The sequence below is a fragment of the Microcaecilia unicolor genome, chromosome 5, assembly GCF_901765095.1.
Source record: "Microcaecilia unicolor chromosome 5, aMicUni1.1, whole genome shotgun sequence".
In the NCBI taxonomy this organism is placed as follows: domain Eukaryota; kingdom Metazoa; phylum Chordata; class Amphibia; order Gymnophiona; family Siphonopidae; genus Microcaecilia; species Microcaecilia unicolor.
The window spans coordinates 269,801,849-269,826,915 of NC_044035.1; the positions used below are offsets into that span (position 1 = coordinate 269,801,849).

Consider the following 25,067-nt stretch of genomic DNA (forward strand, 5'->3'; position numbering starts at 1 on the left):
TACAAACAACTGAGACTTCGTGAGATCACAGAATAGGAGATAGGAAAGTTCTGAACAGACATCAAGGGGGAAAGAGTTCCAGAGGGCAGGATCCAAAGAGAAATAAAGCCAAATAGCGCAGGTGCAAAGGAGGTGTGGCAAGTTGGTGTCCCGAGGAAGAGCGGAGAGCTCGAGTGGGCCTATAGGGAGTTATGAGAGAGGCTAGGTAAAGAGGGGCACCCAGATGGAGTAAGAATCTTATGGACTATACAATACTTGCTAGGTAGCCAGTGGTGGTGTTTAAGAAGTGGGGGCACATGGTCAAAGTGACGGACATGAGTGAGCAAACAGTTTGGAATTTTTTGAGGGCCAGTGAAGGAAGGCCAGTTTACACAATGTTGCAATAGTCCTGCTTGGATGCAACTAATGCATAAAGATGAGTTGCATAGCTGCTGTCATCAAGATAAGGGCAAAGAGACTGAACTAGCGGAAGGGAATGGAAACAAGGTATAGATACTGCAGAAATTTGTGATCGGAAGGTAAGGGTCATATCAAAGTAAACCTCAAGATACTTGAAGGTATCAACCAGTTGATTTGGAGATTCCTGTAAAGAGGGAGCACTAGAGGGAAAGGACTGGTGACTGGTAACCCAAAGGGCCACCGTTTTCTTGGGATTCAGCATCAGACAATGGGTAGAAATCCAGTTGTCAATTTTATCCAAACAATGTTGGAGCAACGAAAAGTCGGGACTAGCAGGATTCTGGGGTATAATATTTCCACACCACTGAATGCAATTGGTAGCATCTCAAGGTTAGTATAGAGTCGGGAATCTCACCACAGTGTTATGGTAAGCAGCAATGCGGAACTGCCTGAGATAGCATCTGAACAAATACATTACTCGGTTTCTATTTGCTAAACTACCTTTTCGATAAATATTCTTCTTAAATTGTTACTGGAAGTTGAATGTGTCCCCTGAGTTTATTTAATTCCTTTTCATACAAGGTTTATATCTGGCAGCAACTCAGTCCACAGACACTGCATAGTATAAATAATTATTTCACATCCACATGTAAATAAAGATCCTGCAAAACTACAGATCCACGTCCCCAAAAGGCTGGTTTAATCTTTAGACAAAGTAGGCAGCTGCTTCTGGGGTGGGGGCGACAAAGAGCAGCTGTAGTCAAAGCAAATCAATCACTCCTGATGGCCGCACACACGTAAAAAGTCATCAACCCGTAATTTTACCTGCAGAGAGGGTGGGTAATTTTCAAATAGCAATCTACTTGAGAAATAGTTTGAAAATTTGTATCTCATTCACCTGTAACCTTCAAAGCTTCTTTACAGAAATTTCAACAAATAAGACCTCAAAACTCCCGATAGGGACGAATACACCAAGTATTATAAAGTCCACTATCATAAGTGGAAGTTTTCATATAGTTTGAAATCCCTGTGAAGACAATAGAGGTAATTTTCAAATAGGCCATTTATCTGAATAAACAGTCATTTATCCAGGTAAATGGCTTTTGGAAATTGCCTTCATTACGTATGTACATATAAAGCAAAGTTTAACATTTAAAAGTGTGATTTCCATCTATGCATTATGATTTTTTACAGGATTGTTCTGGGCCGGGTGATGTTAGAGAAATCTTGATTGTTGAGCTTCGTTATGAAAATCTTGAGGGGAGGGCTAGCAGCATGAAAAACAATTGGGGGGGGGAGGCATGAAAGACTGAAGGTTTACATATGACATCTATGACCCTTGTCCCCAATCTTCTCCCCTATAAAATATAGTCAGAAATGATACTTTTTTTCTCTCTCTAAGCTATACCACCAGAGATCTCGCTCACCATTAGAAACATCTCCAGCAGTGAGGTAAGTCATTTCTTCTGGGTCAGGAATCTTTGGCATGTAAAATAGCCAGCAGGAATGTTCAAACAGAACCTTCAAGCCTTGTAAAACTATATCATCTAAATCTGTAAATGCAACTGCTTCACGACCTCTGTTTGGCAGGCTGAGTGGGGCATGGACTCTTGTTCGAAAGAAGAAATTAGCATGAATTCCAGGGATATTATTTTTTTGGGATGTATATTAAATAAAGCATTGTCCTAAAGCAGTAGAATACAGTCCTAGTTCTCAAGGGCCACAAATGCACCTCCCTAATAAATATGCATACAACAATATTACTAAACTTCAGGCAATCATTAAAAACCTGTTTTGCAAGGCCTGCTCTACTGATCCAACTTAAATGCCTTAACTCCGAAATGCATCAAAACCTCACATCGTAATGGACATTGTATATTCCTCAGTTCCTTGACCCTTGTTGTACTTGTATACCCTAACCTTACCTGACCCTTATTTTAAACTGTATTTGTTTAATATCTACTGGACTTGGCGATCGCCTTGACGGTATTATGTAAGCCACATTGAGTCTGCTAATGGGTGGGAAAATGTGGGATACAAATGTTACAAATAAATAAATATTACTAAATGGATATCTTAATTCCAATACAATTACACTTTCATTTATATATTAACCACAAATAATTAAGATTCTATACAATAATCTTTATTCATATCAAATTCTTAAATAATTCCATAAAATCTTATTTTCAATAAGTAATACCTCGGTTTTCGTTGACTTTGGTTATCATCGGTTTCAGTTTTCGTTGATTTTTTCTGTGAAAATTTTGTCTCGGATTTCGTCGGCGTGCCCACGTGACCTCTCTGCTAATTTTGCAAAATCAAAGGGTGACCCACACGTTCTCCTGCTCAGTGTGGCGTTGTTTCTCATGTGAGCATCACCCTGTGCATCTAGCCAAACAATTCCATGTGGAAATAATTGCCTTGGTTTTCTTCGGTTTCGGATCTCGCTGATTGTTTTCGGACGGATTATCGACAAAAACCGAGGTACCGTGTTTCCCCGAATATAAGACACTGCCTTATATTAATTTTTGCGCCCAAAAAGGCGCTAGGTCTTATTTTCAGGGGATGTCTTAATATTTCGGGGAAACACGGTTGGCCCGCCCACCTTCCCTCCGTCGCTCCTGCAACTACCGGTAACCCCCCACCCGAGGTCGCCCCCCCCCCACCCGAGATGGCGCTCCCACCCGAAGTCGCCGGACCCCACCCCCCTCCGTCGCTCAGAAACTAACCTGCACTTAAGCCTCCTTTCACTTTCCTTCCAGTTCGCAGGAGCAGCAGGGCAGGGCAGGCCTCTCCTTCCTTCCGAGCCCCACCCTCGCCTGACGTTACGTTACGTCAGGTGAGGGCGGGACACGGAAGGAAGGAGTGGCCTGCCCTCCTACTGCTGCTGCTTGCTGCGAACTGGAAGGAAAGTGAAAGGAGGCTTAAGTGCAGGTTAGTTTCGGAGCGACAGAGGGGGTTGGGGTCCGGCGACTTCGGGTGGGGGCGCCATCTCGGGTGGGGGGGGGGATGACCTCGGGTGGGGGGTTAGTTTCAGAATGACGGAGGGGGGCCCGGCGATCTCAGGGGGGGGGACCCTACTTACCGGAAAAAACAAAACTTTGCTAGGCCTTACTTTCGGGGGAGGCCTTATATTTTCTAAGGGCACCAAAAACCTCGGTAGGTCTTATTTTATGGGGATGCCCTATTTTCGGGGAAACACGGTATCACTGTACATTCATTTAATCATATATTCCCTATTCTTAACTTTTCATTCACTACCTTACACATCTCACATTCCACAATGTCTCCACAACGTTATATATTATGTACTCTAAAACTGTTTATACATTTAAGGGCCCTTGTACAAAGCCGTGTAGGTGCCTATGTGTGCCCAACATGTGCCAATTTGGAACTACCGCTCGGTACCACATGGCCCGGGCGATAATTTCATTTTGTACACGCATTCGGTAGGCATGCTGGAAATTTTCCGTCGCACAGTGCTAACTGGGCAGTAATCAATTGTGAAGCCCACCTCTTTACCACTGCTTTTGACTCCTAACCACCACTCACTTGCCATGTCCTTTATCCTCACCTCTTTATTCCCTTACCCTTAATTGTTCTGTCTGTTACCCTTATTGTTCTGTCTGTTTACCTGTCTGTTTACCTAGATTGTAAGCTCTTTGAGCAGGGACTGTCTTTTTGTGTATGGTGTACAGCGCTGCGTATGCCTTGTAGCGCTATAGAAATGATAAATAGTAGTAGTAGTAGTAATCGGCATTGTATGCGCACTGATGATTACTGCCCGGTTAACGCATGAGACCTTACCGCTAAGTCAATGGGTGGCAGTAAGGTCTCAGGCCCAAAATGGACACGCATCAATTTGCATTTTGCTGCACATCCATTTTCAGCCCCCCCCCCCCCCAAAAGGCCTTTTTTGTAGGTGCACTTAAAAATGATCCTGCACGCATCCAATACATGCGTCCACAGCAGCGCAGACCACATTTTGCTGCACCTTAGTAAAATGACCCCTGTTTACTAAAGTGCGTTAATGTCTTTAACGCACCTACAATTAGCACACGGGCTAACCGTGTAGGCACCTATAGGGGATAGTATAGGCACCTATAATGCGCCTTAGTAAACAGGGCCCGACACCTTACCACTTAATCATGTAAGATTCTTTCACATTTTATCTCTTAAGTTTACAAAACTGATATATCCTCTGCTGCTTTAATCTGGAATTACTACCAGTCTCCCCTGGACATCGGATCAATAACCCTTTATGTGCAGCTATCTGAGATTCCTTCCTCCCCCCCCCCCTTTTTAAAATCTTTCCCCATCTAAACAGTCACTATCACAAGGACAGCCCTCAATTCAGGGGCACGGATTCAGGAGTATGGCTGACTGATTAAGTTATTAGAGCAGTAAAAAAAAAAGAGAGGGAAACCAAAGCACAACATACAAGACAAACAGAAAAAAGCACTAGCAGCCTCCAGAACTGGAATAGCAAGTAAATCTTTTTTTCTAAGACAAGATGCAGGGCAATATTTTGGCATCTATGCCTGCATCAGGGGTCTGTTAAGAATAATGAAAACATGTTAAAAAAAACTTATATAAACATATAAAAGCACATGAAAATTTCACATGTAGCTTTCTATGGATTTCAAAAGTATACCACCATGCGATTTGCACTGAAGCTTAAAGTAAAATGAAAGTTATGACGTAATGTATGGTAATCCAAAAATGAAAAAGTGACCGATAATAAAGAAATAATTAAAAAAGACTTTTTAAAGAAAAATTAATGAGGGAATGGTGACATACTAAGGGGTTCTTTTATTGAGGTGCAAAGAAACATGGACTGGACTAGTGTAGGCGCATGTTTTAGGCGTGCGCAGATCCATTTTCAGCATGCCTGTAAAAAAGGCCTTTTTTTATTTTTGCCAAAAATAAAATAAAAATTGGTGCACGTCCATTTTGTATCTGAGACCTTACTGCCAGCCATTGACTTAGTGGTAAGGTCTCACTCAGTAACCATGCGGTAATCATCTGTGCGCGTAGAATGACAAATACCGCCTGGTTTCCACCAGGCGCCAGAAAATAAAAATTCTTTTTTCGGCGCTTAGCAGACGTGCGTAAAAAACAAAATTACTGCCCAGGCTGCATGGTAGCCAGGCGGTAACTCCAAATTGACGCGTGTAGGCACATACATGGATTAATAAAAGGGCCCTAAAATGCTACATTATTAAATGATAACTTATATGTGACCAAAATTCCACAAGCAGCATTAAGTGGTAAAATATTAAGACTGATTGCCACCAACCTGGTTGATTTCAAAAAAAGCTATCCAACTTAAGGCCCCCCAAATCTTGGAAAAGTCAGAAGTTAAAATTAAATCAATATGAGGAACTATATTAAAAATTGTATCAAAGAAAGGGGGAAGAACAATAATAAAAGCTGGGAAAGATGGAACAATAATTTCCCCTATCCAGGATGCAAACATCCAATCCAATATGACTAACTTTATAATACAGGGAGCTAAAAGAAAGGAATATCTCCACTTGCATCATAACCTCTGCACAAACAATAAATATACAGCAAACAATGAATTAAAATACATTTTGAGTAATTAAAAACTTTGATACTCTTTTTTCTACTTTTAACAACGTGCGCATATGTTACTGCATTGGCATACTCTGCAGTTCATTTAGTATCAATAAATAAAACTTTGTCCGACAGCTGTTTCTCTTAATTATTAGAGAAGTACAGACTCTATTTTGGCAAAAAATGCTGCTTAAAAACAACAAAAGACTTACTACACTACAAAATCAGTACTACTTAAAACTGCATCAGAACAAATATACAGCAAACAATAAATTAAAGTACATTATATGTGATTGAAAACTTCAATACTTTGCTCTTAAAAACGTGTGCATATATTACTACTCTAGGCATACTCTGCGATTTATTCAGGACTTCTTTAACAAAGCTGTGTTAGCAGTAAATGAGAGGAAGCCCATAAGAATTGAATTGGATTCCTCTTATTTACCATGCAGAAATCGCTAGCACGGCTTTGTAAAAGAAGCCCTCAGTGTCATACATAAGTACATAAGTATTGCCATAGTGGGAAAGACCAAAGGTCCATCAAGCCCAGCATCCTGTTTCCAACAGTGGCCAATCTAGGTCACAAATACCTGGCAAGATCCAAAAAAAGTGCAAAACATTCTATACTGCTTATCCCAGAAACAGTGGATTTTCCCCAAGTCCATTTAATAATGGTCTATGGACTTTTTCTTTAGGAAGCCGTCCAAACCTTTTTTAAACTCTGCTAAGCTAACCGCCTTTACCACATTCTCTGGCAACAAATTCCAAAGTTTAATTACATGTTGAGTGAAGAAAGATTTTCTCTGATTCATTTTAAATGTACTACTTTGTAGCTTCATCACATGCCCCCCTAGTCCTAGTATTTTTGAAAAGCGTAAACAGACACTTCACACCCGTTCAACTCCACTCATTATTTTATAGACCTCTATCATATCTCCCCTCAGCCATCTTTTCTCCAAGCTGAAGAGCCCTAGCCTCTTTAGCCTTTCCTCATAGGGAAGTCGTCCCATCCCCTTTATCATTTTTGTCGCCCTTCTCTGTACCTTTTCTAATTCCGCTATATCTTTTTTGAGATGCAGCCAAACAAATAAAACTTCATTCAACAGCTATTTGTCCATTTACTAAGGACTTCTTGTATTTAGCTGCGCTAACGGTTCCTGTGTAGCAATGCCTAAGTTAGTTGCAGATCAGGTGTATTCCATAATAGTGTGCATAGTTTTTTAAAACACCCATAACCCGTGCATTCTACACCCGTGGCCATGCCCCCTTTTATGGCCATGCCCCATTTTCAACTGCACACATTAGAATTTATGCGCACCGTTTTGTAGAATATGCCTAGAAAGTTGTGCGCGTACATTCTAATTAAAGCCAATTAGTGCCGCTGATTGGTTGTTGCCAATTATCAGCACTGATTAGCTTGTTAATTAAGTTGAGCGTGCAATTTGGCTGTGTGGCCAAATTAGCGCACACAAGTTAAGGTGCCACATATAGAATGTGGGGGTTAATGAATATATATTTCATTTATTTATTTTGGATTTAGCTCACACCTTTTTCAGTAGTAGCTCAAGGTGAGTTACATTCAGGTACACTGGGTATTTAGCGTACAGTTGTTTGCTGCGGGTTTTAAGAATGTATTTAAAAATCGATCAAAAGCACATTTGTTCACTCAGGCTTTGCTATTTTAAAATATGCCTTTACGACAGAGTTAGTGTTTTTGTGGATTTTTATTGTAATTCCAATTATGTATGATTTTTGTGACCCACTTAGATTTGTGATAGGCAGGCTATGAATCCTCTGGTCAATATTAATTCACTTGTCCAAGACTAACCACAGATATTCATCAGGTGTGAGCAAATCCAAGTAAAATAATATCAACTCTTAGCTGGATGGCTCCACTGAACGATTAGCATCTAAGCCGAAACTGGCAAATTTGTGGGTGGTCAGAGGCGGAGTCGGCACTTATGCAGTTAAGTACTGATTTTCAATGTTTAACTGCATAATGGTGGCTTAGCTGGGGGTCACAGGGGCCTGGGCCCCCAAAATGGATCTAGGGCCCCCCGGTTTGGCTGGTGGGGGTCCCTTACCTCCACCAGCTGAAGCGTTTCTCCAGCACTGCTCTCTACTACTATTACTACTACTTATCACTTCTATAGCACCACAAGGCATACGCAGCGCTGTATACCATACACGAAAAGACAGTCCCTGCTCAAAGAGCTCACAATCTAAACAGGACAGACAGACAGAACAACTAAGAGGTAAGGGAATTAAAGAGGGGATAAAAGGGTAGAGGGCAAGTGAGTAGTGGTTAGGGGTCAAAAACAGCATTAAAGAGGTGGGCTTTTAGCCTGGATTTGAAAATGGCCAAAGACGGGGCTAGACGTACACGCTCGGGAAGTCTATTCTAAGCGTAAGGTGCAGCGAGTTAAAAGGAACGGAGTCTGGAATTAGCAGTAGAGGAGAAGGGGACAGACAAGAGAGATTTATCCACAGAACGGAGTACCCGAGGGGGGCGTAGGGAGAGACAAGAGTGGAGATTGCCTTACATTGCCTGCCCTGCTTCCCTTTCGTCAAGTGCATGTTCGGTTTTAGTGAAACTGAGCATTCACTTCACAACACTTTGTGAATGTTCAATTTCATTAAAATCGAGCATGCACAACGTGAGGGGAAGAAGGGCAAGCAACGTAAGGAGAGCAGCAATGGAGAAACACTTCAGCTGATGGGGGTTGGGGTCCACCGCAAGCCAAAGTATGTGGATTGCGGCGGGAGGGGGGAGCGGCGGGGTGGTGGGCCAAATTGTGCCCCCCCCCCCCCCCCACACACACACTTTAGGCTCTGGCCCCTGCTGCATAAAGTAACTGCATAAATTGGACTGCATAAAACGCAGTCCTATCTTTATGTGGTTAAATACTGAATATTGCACATAACTGTGTAAGAGTTATCTGGCCATGTATGCCCAGGTATTCAGTGCTGGTGTCTGGACATGATCTGGCATTGAATATCTAGGGATAAAGCCGGCAACAGACAAAAAAACTGCTGATCGCTGCTTGCTGAATATTTCACCACCTCCCCCATATAAATAGATAGATTGATCTAAGGAGACATTGCAACAGCAACACAGTTAAAGTTAAGCACAGTCATTGCACTCTGCCTCCATTCCTGAAGTTTCGGTTTCCCTCATAAATAAGCATGTGCTGTGTGGGACAATGGTGACATCTTGAGGCCAGATGGGTTCGGTGCATCATATATTCCATCCATGTGATTTTCCTGTAATGTTCTTGTTGGGTACTAGTTTCAGTGTCATTAGGAAAAGAAACGTTAATTATCCTTTTTGGTCCTCAGATATATCATGGAGTTCCTCTCCTGTCCAAATTCCCCTATAGGTTAATTTGAGCTGCATTGTAAGAAAAGCTTATCCCAGACCAAGGCTTTTCTGGTACAGAAATGAAGAACAGCTGCGTCCTGAGCAAGGCGGTAATATATTAATATATTTTAATTTTATTAAACATTTGAGAGTACATTTTCAAAGGCTTCATTAAGACCTATCTTGGTGCTGCAGTAAAAGAGGGCAATAGCTTTGTTGGGGGGAGAGAATTATATGCATACTAGGAAAAAAGGCCCGTTTCTCACACAAATGAAACGGGCGCTAGCAAGGTTATCATGTAATGGCGATTATGTTTTTAAAGGGAACCGTTAGGAGGCGAGTTGTGGTGCGAGTTCCACGCTTGCCCGCTTCCTGCCACCCTGCTGGTTAAGATGGAGTTTGAGCGACGCAGGAGTCTGGACGTCAACAGCCAGTTGTGGCGCGAGTTCCTGCCTCGCAGCCATTCTACATACATAGTAACATAGTAAATGACAGCAGAAAAAGACCTGCATGGTCCATCCAGTCTGCCCTACAAGATAAACTCATATGTGCTACTTTTTGTGTATACCTTACCTTGATTTGTACCTGTCCTTTTCAGGGCACAGACGGTGTAAGTCTGCCCAGCACTATCCCTGCCTCCCAACCACCAGCCCCGCCTCCCACCACCGGCTCTGGCACAGACCGTATAAGTCTGCCCAGCACTATCCCCGCCTCCCGCCACCGGCTCAGCCACCCAATCTTGGCTAAGCTCCTTAGGATCCATTCCTTCTGAATAGGATTCCTTTATGTTTATCCCACTGCTGCCGCCGGACCCCAAGGTAAGAACTTAATTCTTGGCGGCACGCAGGAGAGAGAGAGGAGCAGGCAAAGGACTGGGAGAAGAGGGCGGGCAGCGCAGGTCGGGCTGGCTGGGAACTTCCATTCTGGGACTTCGGGCAGGTCAAATATTGGGGGTGCTCGAGCACCCACAGCACCCATGGAGTCGGCGCCTATGCCTCCATGTCCAGCAAGTCTTCCCTCCCCTCCCCTCCAGGTCCAGCGATTCTCCTTTTCCCTGCCCTGCCATCTGTGTCCTGCGATTCTCTCCTCTACTGTCCTCCCATCTCATCCATTCTCCTCTGCCCTCCTCTCCCCTCTCCTTCCCTTCCCTTCCATTCCCTCCCCTTCCCTTCCCTTCCATCCCCTCCCCTTCCCTTCCTCCCTCCCTCCCTCTCCTCGCGATTCTCTCCTCCCCTCGATTTTAAGCTGCCTCCGTGTATATTCAGTGCCACTCACTATGTGCAATATACGTGGCTTTTTTAAAATGCCGAGGCTGTCATTTTCAAAAACTGCTTGCTGTACCTGCTGATATTTGACCCATACAGGCATGTGGGCAAATGAAAACTCTGCCCAAACTTTGTCCCCTAGAACCCCTCTCCTCAGTGTGAGTAAACATGTGCACATACAAGCTTTTGTATGAACTTCTACCAGTATATCTGGAAAACAATTTTAGAAAAAGGCATTTCTGCATGTTTTACCCACAGAAATGCCTTTTAAAAGCATCCTCTCAATTTTTTAAAAATGTACATGTGCTCCCTATGCACATTCTTTATCCCTTCATTTGAGACGGCAAAAAGTACAAGCTCATTTACTTTTTATCTGCCTGACAACCTGATCTTCAGACACAGAATGTGTGGGTATTTTGGAGATCAGCCCAGTTAGTGCAGGCTGAAAAGTGCATGTCATGAGGATCAGAAAAAAGCGTTCATAGCCGCAGTGGCGTTCCGACCCTAGCTGACACCCGGGGCGGATCGCCGATGCACCCCCCCCCCCCCCGGGTGCAGCGCGACCCCCCCCCCCCCCAGGCGCCCCCCCCCCCTGTTCCGGGGCAGACTCAGAGGGAGCAGTGAACACATGCGAATTGCGAACTCGGAGACAGGGCAACAGGCGCGCACCACAGCACCCCCCCCCCCCAGCGGCGTGCACCCGGGGCGGACCGCCCCCACCCCTTTGTACGCCACTGCATAGCCGTCATCTCTTGAACTATATAGAGAACTAGCATAAGAAACATTTGTGCATTGAAGTAACATGGAATGTTGGGATAGAGAGGCCTTCCCCTGCTTGACAAACTCTCTCTCTCTCTCTCTCTTTCGCATACATGCACAAACACAGACACACAGTCCCTCTTTCTCTCTTTCACTCACAAAGACACACACTCTTTTCTCTTCTTCACAAGCTTTCACACATTGTCACACTTTCACTCACACACATACACAGACCTTTTCTTTCTTTCACTCATAATGTTCTCTTTCACACAAACACACGTGCGTGTGCACGCACACACACACACACATACTCTCTCTCTCTCTCACTCACACAAACACACTCTCTTTCACTCACTCACTCACACACGTAGAAACACACCCTTTTTTAAACTCATACACGCTGTCTCTCTCTCACGCACACACACACACTCACATACATACACTCTCTCTCTCTCTTATTCACACACACTCTCTCTCTCTTTCCTTCACTCGCACACACACACACACTCTCTCTCTCTCGCTCTTTTTCCTTCACTCACACACACACACACACACACATACACACTCTCTCTCTCTCTAGTCTCTCGCTCTCTCTCACTCGCAGACATTCTCTCTCTAGTCTCTCGCTCTCTCTCACTCGCAGACATTCTCTCTATCTCTCACTGACAGACACACACTCTCTTTCACTCACTCAAACACATAGAAACACACCCTTTCTTTAACTCATACACACTGTCTCTCTCACGCACACACACGCACACACACTCTCTCTCACTCGCAGACACTGTCTCTCTCTCACTCACTCACTCACTCACACAAACACATTCTTTCACTCACACACACATAGAAACACTCACACACTCTCTCTCCCTTGCAGACATTCTATCTCTCACTCACAGACACACACTCTCTCTCTCTCACTCGCAGACACACACACTCTCTCACTCACAGACACACACACTCTCTCACTCGCAGACACTCTCTCTCTTTCTCTCACTAGCACTCTCTCTCTCTTTCTCACTCACTCACACAAACACATTCTCTTTCACGCACACACACACATAAAAACACACCATTTCTTTAACTCAAACACACTGTCTCTCTCATGTGCACACACACATACACTCACACACACACACACACTCTCTCTGTCACTCGCAGACACTCTCCCTTTCTCTCTCATTACACTTTCTGTCTCTCTCTCACTCACACAAACACACTCTCTTTCACTCACTCACTCACACACAGAAACACACCCTTTCTTTAACTCATACACGCTGTCTCTCATGCACACACACACACACACACACACACACACACACATACAAACACTCACACACTCTCTCTCACTCGCAGACACTCTCTTACTCGCTGACACACTCTCTCACTTGCAGACGCTCTTTCTCTCTCACTCCCACTCTCTCACTCCCACAAACACACTCTTTCACTCACTCACACACACGTAGAAACACACCCTTTCTTTAACTCATACACACTGTCTCGTTCACGCAAGCACACACACACATACACTCACACACACACTCTCTCTCTCTCTCAATCACAGACACTCTCTCTCTCATTCACACTCTCTATCTCTCTCTCACTCACTCACTCACTCACTCACACACACATAGAAACACACCCTTTCTTTAACTCATACACGCTGTCTCTCTCTCATGCACACAAACACATACAAACACTTACACACTCTCTCTCTCTCACTCACAGACATTCTCTCACTCACAGACACTCTCTCTCTCACTCGCACTCTCTCTCACTCACACAAACACAATCTCTTTCACTCACTCACACACACATAGAAACACACCCTTTCTTTAACTCATACATGCTATCTCTCTCACGCACACACACACATACAAACACTCACACGCTCTCTCTCTATCTCTAACTCACACTCTCTCTCTCACACACACACACACACACTCTCTCACTCGCAGACACTCTCTCTCACTTGCAGACACACACTCTCTCTCTCTCACTCGCAGACACACACTCTCTCACTCGCAGACACTCTCCCTTTCTCTCTCATTCACACTTTCTGTCTCTCTCTCACTCACACAAACACACTCTCTTTCACTCACTCACACACACAGAAACACACCCTTTCTTTAACTCATACACGCTGTCTCTCACACACACACATACAAACATTCACTTTCTCTCTCACTCGCAGACACTCTCTCTGTCACTCGCATACACTCTCTTACTCGCTGACACACTCTCTCTCACTTGCAGACACTCTTTCTCTCTCACTTGCACTCTCTCTCTCTCACTCACACAAACACACTCTTTCACTCACTCACTCACTCACTCACACACACAAAGAAACACACCCTTTCCTTAACTCATACACACTGTCTCGCTCACGCACACACACACATACACTCACACACACTCTCTCACTCACAGACACTCTCTCTCTCATTCGCACTCTCTGTCTATCTCTCTCTCACTCACTCACACAAACATAGAAACACACCCTTTCTTTAACTCATACACGCTGTCTCTCTCACGCACACACACACATACAAACACTTACACACACTCTCTCTCTCTCTCACTCACAGACACTCTCTCACTCGCAGACACTCTCTCTCTCTCACTCGCATGCTCTCTCACTCACACAAACACACTCTCTTTCACTCACTCACACACACATAGAAACACACCCTTTCGTTAACTCATACACGCTATCTCTCTCACGCACATACACACATACAAACACTCACACACTCTCTCACTCACAGATATTCTCTCACACACAGACAACACACTCTCTCACTCGCAGACACTCTCTCTCACTTGCAGACACACACTCTCTCACTCGCAGACACACAGTCTCTCACTTGCAGACACTCTCTTTCTCTATCTCTCACTTGCACTCTCTCTCACTCACACACACACACACAGAAACACACCCTTTCTTTAACTCATACACACTGTCTCTCTCACGCACACACACACATACACTCACGCACACTCTCTCTCTCACTCGCAGACACTGTCTCTCTCTCTCTCATTCGCACTGTGTCTCTCTCTCTGTCTCTCTCACTCACACAAACACACTCTCCTTCACTCACTCACACACACATTGAAGCACACCCTTTCTTTAACTCATATATGCTGTCTCTCTCAAGCACACACATACAAACACTCACACTCTCTCTCTCACTCACAGATACTCTCTCTCTCACTCGCACTCTCTCACTCGCAGACACTCTCTCTCACTCGCACTGTCTCTCACTCACACAAACACACTCTCTTTCACTCACTCACACACACATAGAAACACACCCTTTCTTTAACTCATACACGCTGTCTCTCTCTCATGCACACAAACACATACAAACACTTACACACTCTCTCTCTCTCACTCACAGACATTCTCTCACTCACAGACACTCTCTCTCTCACTCGCACTCTCTCTCACTCGCACTCTCGTTCTGTCTCTTTCTCACTCACACCAACACAGTCTCACTCACTCACACACACATAGAAACACACCCTTTCTTTAACTCATATAGGCTGTCTCTCTCACACACACACATACAATCACTCACACTCTCTCTCTCACTTGCAGACACTCTCTCTCGCACTCACAGGCACTATCTCTCTCACTCGCAGACACTCTCTCACTCACACTCTTGCTCACACAAATACACTCTCCTTCACTAACTCACTCACACACACATAGAAACACACCCTTTCTTTAACTCATACATGCTGTCTCTCTCACGCACACACACTCTCTCTCTCTCTCTCTCACTCGCAGACACTCTCTCTCTCTCACTAGCACTCTCACTCTCTCTCTCTCTCTCTCACTCGCAGACACACTCTCTCACTCGCAGACACTCTCTCTCACTTGGAAACACTCTCTCTCTTTCACTCGCAGACATTCTCTCTCTTACTTGCAAACACTCTCTCTCACTCGCAGACACTCTCTCTTTCTCACTCGCAAACACTCTCTCTCACACTCGCAGACACTCTCTCTCTCTCTCTCACTCACAGGTACACACACCCCTCTCTCTCTCTCTTTCACTCGCTCACTCACTCACTCACACACACATAGACACACCCTTTCTTTTTTCTTTTTGAAAAATTATTTTTATTGCCATCAAAAGGGAAATAGTGCCAATGTTGTACAGTAAACAACATTGTATAGGTAACTCTACAAACAAACAGCAAATTAGAAAGTGCTTATAGCAGTTTATATAGCAAACATTAGCTAGAATCAAATACACTGAACCCTCTGGGATGTGTTCTGTGTACACCCTTTCTTTCTTTCTTTCTTTCTTTCTTTCTTTCTTTCTTTCTTTCTTTCTTTCTTTCTTTCTTTCTTTCTTTCTTTCTTTCTTTCTTTCTTTCTTTCTCTCACACACACAGATACACACTGTCTCTTTTATTCAATTACACACTCTCTTTCTCTTGCACAAACACACACACTCTCTCACTCACACGCAGATACACATGAATTGCTATGACCATTGGGGGGAGGAAAACCTAATATTCCTTTTATTTAATTTGCTAACATTAGTGCTTTCAAAACTACTGCACAAACAATCTGACTCCCTTGTCCACCCACCACAAGGACACACACTCCTACCACACCTCACACACACTTCTCCAGTGTCTTATACACAAACAACAAGGCGTCACTAAGAGCAGTTCAAATATGACGGCTTTCCCTCCTGGGTTTAGAATTGCACGAATACCACATAAATTACAGCAAACAAGTAATTTTCTCAGAAATACCCTGGAAACCATAGAACATCAGACTCATCCTGAAACTAGACACAAATTTGTTACCCACTGGTCCTCGGCTACACCCAGGAGGAAGCCTTATGTTCAGGCAGTGTTCTGAGCCCTGTGTGTACACTGTAGCTTGGCCTAGTTACCCCCATGTGGCAAGAAAACAGATGGTGCTTCCTGTATTATTGTAACCTAAAAGACCTGCCATGCTAAGTACTCTAGCAGTGACATTAAAGAACCAGCTTCACTGTAATCTGCTCCTTGTCTCTCAGAAGAGATGCAGCCTCTTCTGTGCCTGAATAATGCATCAGTGTTTAGCCTTTCAACCACAAATACTGTGCAATCTGCTCTTTGAATCAACAAAGTAGACCAGTGGAAATCACATACCACTTCTTCATTTATAAATTGCTCAAATTGCAATCTGATATGAAATAACCCAAAATATCATATCGTTTGGGGTCCTTTTACCAAGTTGCGGTAAAAAGGACTGTTTTGATGCATGCCAGGGCCCTTTTTACTGCAGCGGATAAAAAGCACCTAAAAAAGACTTAGCCAAGCGGTTAAGATTATTTTTACCGCGTAGCCATGTGAGGGGAGGGAAGCACTTACCGCCACCCATTGAGGTGGCGGTAAGTGCTCCCACAGTAACCTGGCGGGAATCGTGTAGTGTGTGGCACTGCCCAATTACTGCTGGGTTAGCGCCGTGCTATAAATTATTTTCCGTAGTGCCGGAAGTGGCTTGCGCTCCAGGTGGAACTACCATCGATGGCCATGTTGGGCCAGCAGTTGCCCCGCAGCAATGGGTGGCAAGCCGTTAGTAAAAGGGCCCCATTGTGATTAATGGAAAAGAACTCCACCCTAGAATCATCCAGACTAATGTCACATCATTTCAGGACACCACTTCCAATGCTTAGACTGCATCGTGGCATGATATCACTAAACAAAAATAAAACAGCCATCAATCATATAAATAACTGTTCAAAGTCAGAGGTAGTGATGTGAACAACAACTAATACCTAATTCTAACCTCACGCCATGTCTCGCTAAACCAAGGAAAAACACAGGATTGGACTACATTTAAAGTAATCCTTTAGGAGGGAACTTAAATCTCCAGGATTGCAGTTTTAAATTCTGCATCTTGTTATGCCTGGCACATCCATTTATAATGACATTACCAGCTGTACCCTTTGGGGCAGGGCGTAGCTACGTAGCTACATTTGCAGGATGTCAGACTCACAGAAACAGAACAAAGCCTTGCAGATCAGCCAGCAACCTGGCCGGGCTGGAGAAGAGGACTGGCCATAATATTAGCCCAATTAGGGCATAGTTTATATACCATACAACAGAGGACTCCTGACGAAGGTTTGAGAGCCGAAACATGGCCCATGTTGGATCCATCCTTATTTGGGACTGTGTATTTGTACATTTGAGAATAAATTGGCACTCAGTTTTTTCCTGGAACATATTCTGTTTGGGTCTCTCCCATGTTTTCACTTTCCTGTTGTGGTTTGTGGAAGTGTTTGACTTTTCCCCTTTTTTTCCTTGGTACTAACATTACCACAACTCTATGGCATGTGTAAGTGTTAACGTCTAAATGCAACAGTTATGCATGTAACTTACGGTATTATGTAAGTTGCCTGTGTAAATGTCAGACCCTCCCCCATGTCTTAGCTATGCCCCTTCCCTGTGAACGACTCTCTGTGACATTTACATGCATAATTATAGATTAACGCTTAGACGCATTGCTCCTATTTACATGCGTGTACACTTACCCGCATGCATAACAATATTCTATAAATTTAAGCCCATAAAAAGTGTTTAAATTTAGGTGACTTGTGACTGAAAGGGTTTCTCTTCTGCTGGGGCTGCTTTTGGATGCCTGTTCATAAAGGCACATAGGTGGCCATGTTAACAAGCGTGCACTGTGAAGCCTGAATTTACAAATAAATTTGAATATGGACTCTTAATCACATGATACTTAGTCAATAATGACCAAAGTAATGATCTCAGCTCACTGAGAGGCCCTTTGACTAAGCCGCGTAGGTGCGTATGAGCATCCTATGCTCGTCAAATTTTAACTAGCACCTGGCTACTGAGTGGCCTGGATGGTTATTTCATATTTTACACATGTCCACTAAGCGCACTGGAAATTTTCTGGCACGCAGCGCTAACCAGGCGGTAATCGGCATTGTACACGCATAGACCATTACAGCCCAGTTAACGTGTGAGATCTTATTGCTAGGTCAATAGCTGGTGGTAAGGTCTCAGGCCCAAAATGGACATGCACCAATTTTTATTTTGCCGCACTTCCATTTCCTGCAAAAAAAGGCCTTTTTTGCACACGCGCTGAAAAAATGGACCTGCATGCGTCTAATACACGCATCTACACAAGCACAGGCCATTTTTCTGCACACCTTAGTAAAAGGACCCCTAAGATACTGAGAGCTTTTTCACCATAGGTTAATTCGATGAGTCGGGAAAAATGGAAGAGTTCCACTGAATTTACCCTTCTTGAAAGAACCTCAGAAAACTAGGAAACCGATATAAAGCAGCCATAAAATAGGCACATTTTTGGACTTTTCGTATAAATACCACCTTATGAAATCACCCCCATCCCTTCCATGTGTTCACTGTCTTGATAATGTGCTTTTTTTTCTTTGCTAGTGGTCTCCATTGCCACTAAGGAGATGAAGGATGCAAATGGCTTCTTTGAGCTAATGTCGGTGATGATGCTGAGTAGCAACCTGCTAACCAGGAATCAGACTGTCTGGTGCACAGTTTTCTTTTCAGTACTTGGAAATGAAACACAGCATATTTCTTCAAAAAGGATAAGCATTCCTCTATGTATGTAATTGTATTTTTCATTAGTCAAAAATGTCCACTATTTAATATATATATTTTTTTTAGAAAAGCTTCAATTATTAATACTTAGAGCTCAAACTATAGGTCAATAGCTGCTATAATAAAGCAAGAAAACATTCATAAAAAAAGGTATCTTCGGGCCATCAGAGGCGGTACTCCGCTGCTATACAGTGGTGCAGTAGTCATTTCCACCTTTCTCGTCATCGGTCCATTTTTTTTAAAGAAACATTTCAAAAGTACCTCAAAGATTCTTGAAATTGCAATATGTCTGTACTTATCTTAAATAGTGGTTTTAGGGGACTTAAAATCCATGTACAGTTCACAAGGGGCTATATACCGACATGTGTTTCGTTTCAGCTTTTTCAAGGCAAGCTCCTTTTAGTCTCCAGACCAAGTACTTAGGTGTAAGGGGTGAAGAATTAAGTACTCAGCCTGGAGACTAAAAGGGGCTTGCCTTGAAAAAGCTGAAGCAAAACACATGTCGGTATATAGACCCATGTGAATCATACATGGATTCTAACCAGCATATAATTGAAAAAGAAAAACGCCTATATTGCGACCCAAATCGGGAGATAGACGTTTATCTCACAAAAAGGAATAAAGCGGTATAATCGAAAGCCGAATTTGGACGTTTTCAACTGCACTCCATCGCGGATGCGGACAAGGTTGATGGGGGCGTGTCGAAGGTGTGGTGAAGGCGGAACTGGGGCGTGGTTATCGGACGATCAGAGATGGGCGCCTTTCGCCGATAATGGAAGAAAAATATGCGTTTTTAGCGAGAATTTAGGGCACTTTTCCTGGACCCTGTTTTTCCACGAATAAGGCCCCAAAAAGTGCCCTAAATGACCAGATGACCACTGGAGGGAATCGGGGATGACCTCCCCTGACTCCCACAGTGGTCACAAACCCCCTCCCACCACAAAATATGCCGTTTCACAACTTTTTATTTTCACCCTCAAATGTCATACCCACCTCCCTGGCATCAGTATGCAGGTCACTGGAGCAGTTATTAGGGGGTGCAGTGGACTTCAGGCAGGTGGACCCAGGCCCATCCCCCCTCCACCTGTTACACTTGTGCTGGTAAATGGGAGCCCTCCAAACCCCCCCCCCCAAACCCACTGTACCCACATGTAGGTGCCCCCCTTCACCCCTTAGGGCTATAGTAATGGTGTAGACTTGTGGGCGGTGGGTTTTGAGGGGGATTTGGGGGGCTCAACACCCAAGGGAAGGGTGCTATGCACCTGGGAGCTCTTTTACCTTTTTATTTGTTTTTGTAAAAGTGCCCCCTAGGGTGCCCGGTTGGTGTCCTGGCATGTGACGGGGACCAGTGCACTACGACTCCTGGCCTCTCCCACGAACAAATGCCTTGGATTTATTCGTTTTTTGAGCTGGGCGCTTTCATTTTCCATTATCACTGAAAAACAAAAACGCCCAGCTCACAAATTGTCGAATAAAACATGGGCGTCTATTTTTTTCGAAAATACGGTTCGGTCCGCCCCTTCACGGACCCGTTCTCGGAGATAAACGCCCATGGAGATAGACGTTTTTGTTCAATTATGCCCCTCTAAGTCCCCTAAAATCACTGTTTAAGATAAGTACAGACATATTGCAATTTCAAGAATCTTTGAAGTACTATTGAAATGTTTCTTTCAAAAAATGGACCAATGACAAGAAAGGTGGAAATTACTACTGCACCACTGTATAGTCGCGGAGTACCGCCTCTGATGGTCCGAAGATAGCTGTCTAAATGAATGTTGTCTTGATTTATTATAGCAGCAATTGACCTATAGTGCGAGCTCATTGTGTTATCATTGCCAGCTGGTTGCAGGATTTTCAGTCTTGAACTGAAACCTGAGAATCTCTTTGCATTTTACCAGTGTAAAGCTAGTAAATTATTTTGTCAGTCTCACTAAAAGATTTGTTCAAGCAAAGTTTTTCCCGAGTGGTGTATCAGACGGAGTTATGGTAGTCCTGGAGCCTCTATAAACTGAGATAATCTTAAATGAATCAACAAGAGAACTAGAGCTGTACCAAATAGTATATTTTACTATTCGATCAAAGACGAATAATGAAAAATATTATTTGGCCAAATACAAATACCAAATACGAATAATTGGCATTGAACTTTAACATAAATAATAAAAGAAGCAACATGAAATCAGAGTTCATGTTTATTTCTGTAGGATTTGCAAAGTAGAGTCCCAGATTATTAATATTTGAATTTAAATCACTATTCGGCCACATACGAATAATGTACTCAGGGCCAAATTGAATCAAATGCGAATATTCGGTACAGCCCTAAAAAGAACTAGCTAGAGGTGAGGTCCCATCTACAGAAAAGACTATGGTGGTTACATATTTTAATCTATAAAAAAATACATGTCATGAAAAAATATCTGCATTCATTTTGCAAAATTCTGTGTTTTATACAATAGAAGCCTTGGTAGTTGGACAGAGTTAGTGTGAATATACACCTCTCCAGTTTGATTCTGCACCCCTTATTCCCACTTAATCTAGAGCAGAGGTTCTCAACCCAGTCATCAGGACACACTTAGCCAGTACCACAATGAGTATGCATGAGGCAAATTCACATTCATTGGAAGTAGTGCGCGCAAATTTATCTCATGCATATTCATTGTGGATATTCTGAAAACCTCACTGGCTGAGTGTGTCCCAAGGACTAGGTTGAGAATCCCTATTAGAGCTGCTGGAGACTATTACCTAAATAGCTACTGTAACTTGTGTGTCATCTGTCTCTTATTTTGGTTATTCATAGACCAGGAAAATGAAGTAACATCATCTTCCCCATTGTCCATCACATCAATTAATAAAGGTACAGTGCTGTTCAATAATTCTGTCTGTTTATGCTGGTATCACAATGCAACATTAAGGACTGAATTCTATAAATGACACTCAAAGTTGGGAGCTGTTTATAAAATAGCGCTTAGTGCCAGGATCCACGCACAATTTTAGATGTGAGGATTTACACCAACTGAAACCTGGTATAAATTCTTGTGCTTAAATTAGGTGCAGATCTCTCTTATTCCATCACATTGCACACAGATTGTAGGAACATCCCAACCCCCACACGACTATGCCCCATTTTTGAATCTGTGCGTAAAAATGGACGCATGCATCTTTATAGAATACTGATTACAAAGATGCATGCGTAAATTCAGATTGGTGCCAAATAGTGCCAATAATTGATTGTTAGCGCCCAATTATTAGTGCTAATTGGCTTGTCAATTAAATTGTGCATGCAAATTGGGTGTAAATTTGGATCCGACTAAAACATACAAGCGTATTCATCACTGAATTCTAGCACACTAGCACACTCAATATAGCAAGATGGACCTTTCCATAATCATTTCCAGTGCATCAAAGGGTGCTTCAATTGAGCTAGTGACATTAAACATAAACATATCGTACTGACCTTCTTACTGGATTGTGGCATCATTTTTGTTTGGTTTCTTGGAATCTTGTTCTGATGAAATCAGATTCAGTGCTGGTTAACTCATCAACACCATTGATGTTGACCACCTAAATCAAAATGATAGTACATTTCCCTAATGCTACCACATAGGGGCCTCTAGCAAATAAAAGGGATATTATTAGGAAGCAAGAACTAGAAAATTGGTACAATTGACGTTAGAGATACTTATTTGTGAATAGCATCACCATATCTATTTTCATTTGTTCAATAGTGTACTGTGAAGCCTGCATTTAACAATGCCATCTCTCTCCTCTTCAATCTGTTCAAACTTCTGCTGCACGACTAATATTCTGCCAGTGTCGTTATGCTCATATTAGCCCTCTCCTCAAGTCACTTCACTGGCTTCCTATCTGTTTCCGCATACAGTTCAAACTCCTCTTATTGACCTATAAGTGCATTCACTCTGCAGCTCCTCAGTACCTCTCCACTCTCATCTCTCCCTACATTCCTCCCCAGGAACTCTGTTCACTGGATAAATCTCTCTTATCTGCACCCTTCTCCTCCACTGCTAACTCCAGACTCCATTCCTTTTATCTTGCTGCACCTTATGCCTGGAATAGACTTCCTGAGCCGGCCTGTCAAGCTCCATCTCTGGCCGTCTTCAAATCTAAGCTAAAAGCCCACCTTTTTGATGCTGCTTTTAACTCCTAACTCTTGTTCACTTGTTCAGAACCCTTATTTTATCATCCTGACTTTAATATTCCCTTATCTCTTGTTTGTCCTGTTTGTCTGTGCTAATTAGATTGTAAGCTCTGTCGAGCAGGGACTGTCTCTTCATGTTCAAGTGTACAGCGCTGCGTACGTCTAGTAGCGCTATAGAAATGATAAGTAGTAGTAGTAAATTTGAAAGTGGGCTTTTGATCACATGATACCAATGCAATGATCTCATCTAAGATACTGGGAGCTTTTTCATCATACTGTAGGTTCATTCAATGAGTCCGGGAAGAGTTCCACTGAATTGACCCTTCTTGAGCTAACATCTGAAAACTAAGAACTTCCTTTTATTTGGTTGTTTGATCTGCATTAAGATTTTTCATACTCATTTCACATTATTTTTCACTTTTCATCCATGTCAGCCAAGGAATAATTTGACAGATTTTTCCAGCAGATCTGGGTAAAATAAGAAAGGTCTGTCAAACTCACACCAGGCTTGTTCCCATTTAGTTGCAAATTATTTGCACATCAGTGCTCTGAACCAGTGTAAAACTAAGGGCTTATACTATGCTGAATTTCTGTATTCAAATGTTCTCCTCTTTTGATTTACCGTACTGGCTGTCTAGCCAGGAAATGCCAACTGAAAATGGGACTTGTGGCTTAATTACAACTGAAGGCCTGATATTCAAAGGATTTATGTTCCTAGCTTTGAAAGTCATGCTCCTAAATTGGGATCTTTGAAAATTTAGTAGGATGGAGTTCCTCACTCTAAGCAGGCAATTGTATAACTGGACACTGAATTGTAGGTGCCTTGATGCCACACGCTGAGCACTGATTCTATAATGACATCTGGGCAGCAAGATGCTATTATAGAATATTAGCATAAGTTGACATTGGCATGCCCAAGGAGGTTTTATGACAGATGACATGACGTCAAAAAGTTGAAGCTGTATCCCCATGCAGCTGCCATATTGTGTGACTTCAAACATGCACAGACTCTATTGAAAACAATAGCAAACTTGTGAGGTTTATAACATAGTAACATAGTAGATGACGGCAGAAAAAGACCTGCACGGTCCATCCAATCTGCCCAACAAGATAACTCATATTTGCTACTTTTTGTGTATACCCTACTTTGATTTGTACCTGTGCTCTTCAGGGCACAGACCGTATAAGTCTGCCCAGCACTATCCTCGCCTCCCAACCACCAGTCCCGCTTCCCACCACTGGCTCTGGCACAGACCGTATAAGTCTGCCCAGCACTATCCCCACCTCCCAACCACCAGCCCCGCCTCCCGATCTTGACTAAGCTCCTGAGGATCCATTCCTTCGGCACAGGATTCCTTTATGCTTATCCCATGCATGTTTGAATTCTGTTACCGTTTTCATTTCCACCACCTCCCGCGGGAGGGCATTCCAAGCATCCACTACTCTCTCCGTGAAAAAATACTTCCTGACATTTTTCTTGAGTCTGCCCCCCTTCAATCTCATTTCATGTCCTCTCGTTCTACCATCTTCCCATCTCTGGAAAAGGTTCGTTTGCGGATTAATACCTTTCAAATATTTGAATGTCTGTATCATATCACCTCTGTTTCTCCTTTCCTCCAGAGTATACATGTTTAGTTCAGCAAGTCTCTCCTCATACGTCTTGTAACGCAAATCCCATACCATTCTTGTAGCTTTTCTTTGCACCGCTTCAATTCTTTTTACATCCTTAACAAGATACGGCCTCCAAAACTGAACACAATACTCCAGGTGGGGCCTCACCAATGACTTATACAGGGGCATCAACACCCCCTTTCTTCTGCTGGTCACACCTCTCTCTATACAGCCTAACAACCTTCTAGCTACGGCCACCGCCTTGTCACACTGTTTCGTCGCCTTCAAATTCTCAGATACTATCACCCCAAGATCCCTCTCT

At 43.2% G+C, this 25,067-nt stretch overlaps 1 protein-coding gene across 4 annotated transcripts in view; it reads left to right on the top strand.

The window, feature by feature from the left end:
• Window positions 1-25,067, top strand: part of CD96 (CD96 molecule) — a 70,399-nt gene that overhangs the window by 23,065 nt on the left and 22,267 nt on the right. For all 4 annotated transcript variants that reach the window (XM_030204186.1, XM_030204190.1, XM_030204189.1 and 1 more), the window contains exons 5-8: window positions 1,802-1,851; window positions 9,363-9,453; window positions 18,802-18,981; window positions 21,776-21,832. In XM_030204186.1, the coding sequence (XP_030060046.1) occupies window positions 1,802-1,851; window positions 9,363-9,453; window positions 18,802-18,981; window positions 21,776-21,832 (378 nt within the window). The remainder of the gene's footprint in view (window positions 1-1,801; window positions 1,852-9,362; window positions 9,454-18,801; window positions 18,982-21,775; window positions 21,833-25,067) is intronic.